Source organism: Carlito syrichta, unplaced genomic scaffold (assembly GCF_000164805.1).
Source record: "Carlito syrichta isolate Samal-C Ts95f unplaced genomic scaffold, Tarsius_syrichta-2.0.1 Scaffold308820, whole genome shotgun sequence".
NCBI lineage: Eukaryota > Metazoa > Chordata > Mammalia > Primates > Tarsiidae > Carlito > Carlito syrichta.
The window spans coordinates 554,032-557,236 of record NW_007252916.1 but is presented as its reverse complement, the minus strand read 5'-3'; the positions used below and the strand labels follow the sequence as shown (position 1 = coordinate 557,236).

At 51.2% G+C, this 3,205-nt stretch overlaps 1 protein-coding gene across 3 annotated transcripts in view; it reads left to right on the top strand.

The window, feature by feature from the left end:
- The first annotated feature begins 787 nt into the window (after positions 1-787).
- The window catches only part of ZNF232 (zinc finger protein 232), a 6,127-nt gene continuing 3,709 nt past the window's right edge, over positions 788-3,205 (top strand). For 2 of the 3 annotated variants that reach the window (XM_021716462.1, XM_008065944.1), the window contains exons 1-3: positions 788-944; positions 1,969-2,443; positions 2,721-2,841. In XM_021716462.1, the coding sequence (XP_021572137.1) occupies positions 2,027-2,443; positions 2,721-2,841 (538 nt within the window). In that variant the 5' untranslated portion in view covers positions 788-944; positions 1,969-2,026. The remainder of the gene's footprint in view (positions 945-1,968; positions 2,444-2,720; positions 2,842-3,205) is intronic. The other variant, XM_021716463.1, reaches the window with a different exon arrangement.

The window sequence follows — 3,205 nt, the reverse complement described above, 5'->3', positions numbered from 1 at the left end:
TACTTTTTAAGTTTCATAATATAAAATTTAAGCTCTTTTGTATCTTTATTGCTAGGTCCCATAGTTTTTAGTATGAAGTGTTCTTTTATTGCCTTCCAGGTAGTTGTAATTTTGCTTTCTATTTCCTCTTTAGATCCAAGTGGTTTCTTTTTCTAATTTTTGCCGGCTTGCTCAAATTCTAGTGCGTTATATTTTTCCTTATTAATTTGGACGTTCTTCTGTAGTTTTCCATTCTCATAAGGGCTGCCTTACCTTTCCTAGAACTTATAATCACATGCATATTATTATTGGAAAACATGATAGCAATAATTTATCCTATCAACAAGCCCTATCTCCCCATTCCAATAAAATGAAACCTCAGAATTCTTTTTTTCTCCTCCTCTCCCCCAGACCCTAGGAACTGCATTTTATTTACCAACTGACACGGGTAAGCCGGTAGTTGGGGAATATTTTCTCGATGGGGGGACCGTTCTCCTCAGCTGTGACCCTCTGACCAGGTCTGTGAAGAGGCAACTGGAAAACAGAACACAGAGGAGTAACTGATGCACCAGGCCATGTACAAGGTTAGAATTTCCCTGACATTTCTAAGAGCCAGCACGGAACCGGAAGACACAATTCCCCAGAAAAACGGGACCCGCCAAACCTAGTCATGTAACCCGCTCGCGCCGGCCCGGCCCCCACCTGCCTAAGGACTGCAATTCCCAGAGGCCTCCAGGGCACCAGGAGCCTGAAGCCCATTGGTGCAGACGGCGCGCTCTTTCCTACTCCCCTCACGCCGGAGCCAGGAGGGCCAGAGTCCGCGAGCGAAAGCCGGCGGCGCAGAGGCTGCTGGGAGATGGAGGCTGAGGCTGCGGCCTGCGCAGGCGCAAACCCGCAGCTAGGGTGGGGGCTGGAAGCGGCGCGGTGCCCGGCAGTGCCCCGATGGAAGTTTAGGGTCCGTTGAGGTGAGTGTTGGCGGCGGCTTTCCAGAGGTCCAGCCTCGCGGCCTGGCTTCTTTTTGCTTGTCGCGGCAGGCAGCGGTGGCTGTGTCGTGAGCTGCCGCATAGGCAGCTCCGGGGCTGGTGTATGGCGAGGGATTTGCGTCTCCCGTGGTACTCGCGCTTCGCTGCTCGCGCTACGTCACGTGCCGTGGAGGGCGGGGGGTCTCGGTGTCCCTCTTCTCTTTTCTCAAGATCCCAGGGGGAAAAGTGAAGGGTGAGGGTGGGGAGTTGTAGCTGGCCTGGACGACAGCCCCCACCCCAGGATTTTCGGGCGGGCACCTGCCCGAGGCTGGGGTAGAAGTTCAGCTGGGGGCTGGCGCTGCTGGACATCACCGTTAGGACACGGGCTCCGCGTTTTTCTTGGTGCCTCCTTTGTCTTCGGCCACCAGTCCCCGTTTGTGCTCCTTTAATGGCCTCTGGGTGCGTCCCACCTCCCTTCCTGTTAGATTTCCTAGATGCTGGACACCGTACCTGAGGCCACGTCTTGCTCATAACTGCTACAAATCCTGGGCGTTTGAATAAGACCCAATCCCTTAGAGCGGATTTACATTTTTATTTCGCTGAGGCCACTACTTCAGAAATTTGAAAAAGAGTGGAGGGGTCATCTGGGAGAAGGCTGCTTCCCCAGCACGGCCCACCTCGCACTGAAAGCTGCTCAGCTCTGGGCTCTCAATCTGGTCACTTGGGTTTTGTTTCAAACTTGTTTCTTCCCAGTGGTTATTTATATCTGTGGGATCCCGGAACTTTTTTTCCCCTGATGTTTTTTCCGGTTATGGCACTTATGTAGTTGTATTCTAGAAAACCACTTTACATCTTTGTCTCTACCAGGTTGCAAGTTTCTCAGAGGCAGTGACTTAGTGCAACAGGATTCTGGGGAGAGGTGTAAGAGAAAGGGAGTAAAGGGTATGGTGTAGGGTTTGGTTCTTTTTAAATGCTAAGTATGTGTTTAATGAATGAAAAAAAGAAGAATGGTTTCTTTTTGTTACAGGGTGCCCCTGAAAGATTCCACCTGATATGGTTCTTTTACAGAGCTAGTCCAGACTAGGATGGCTGTATCACTAACAGCAGCAAAAAGTCTGGCCCTTCAGGATACACAGGAACAAGAGAAGATTATGATGATGGAGCCAAAAGAAAAGGAGCAATCTTGGGTGTATGAGACCAGGCTACCTGGGATCCACTCTTCCAGTCAAGAGATCTTTCGCCAGCGCTTTAGGCAACTCTGCTACCAGGAGACTCCTGGTCCCCGGGAGGCCCTGAGCCAACTACGAGTACTTTGTTTTGAGTGGCTGAAGCCAGAGACACACACCAAGGAGGAGATCATGGAGTTACTAGTGCTGGAACAATTCCTGACCATCCTGCCTAAAGATCTCCAATCTTGGGTGCGGGGACATCATCCTAAGAATGGAGAGGAGGCTGTGACTGTGCTGGAGGATTTAGAGAAAGGACTTGAACCAGGACCACAGGTGGGAAGGGGGATTTGATCTGTTATGGGAGCCAGATCAGTGACCCTCAGGCTGGACAGAGGGGCAGCAGTAGAGGGGGAATTGCCCAGTTCAAACCTCTCTCAGGCCAAGTAGAGCAGTTAGTTTGTGTTTGTCTGTCTTTTCTGCCCTCAAGCCTTGAATGAGAAAGAGACTCTAGTTTCCTTTCCTTCCCCTGTACTAACTCTGGGGAGGCTCTCTACAGTCTCCTTGGAAGCTTTGGTCCCACGTAAACTGAGTGGTGCCTGATCACCTCCAGGTCCCAGGCCCTGCACGTGGACCTGCACAGGAAGAGCCATGGGAGAAGGAGGCACCTCTGGGAGCAGCCCAGGAGGCACTGAGCATACAACCTAAGGAGACCCAGCCTTTCCCAGAGAGTGGTGAGGAGCAGGGTTCTGTGGGGAGGGAATGGAGGAAGAGGAAGAGGGAATATAAACGGCACAGTACCTAGTACCTAAAAGGGCAAATAGTATGCGCAAATGTTTGCTATAATCATCATGGCCTTGCTGTTTTGTCTCTTAGTTGAGAGACTTTGCCCCATTTCCTCTCTCATAAAATCAGTATTAAGAATACCTGCCTCAGCCGGGCTTGGTGGCTCAGCCTGTAATCCCGTGCCTTTGAGAGGCTGAGGTGAGTGGATTGCCTGAGCCTGCGGGTTCGAGACCCGCCTGGGCAGGCGAGACCTCATCTCTACAATAAATCAAAAAATTAGCCGGGCGTGGTAGTGCACGCCTGTAATTCCTG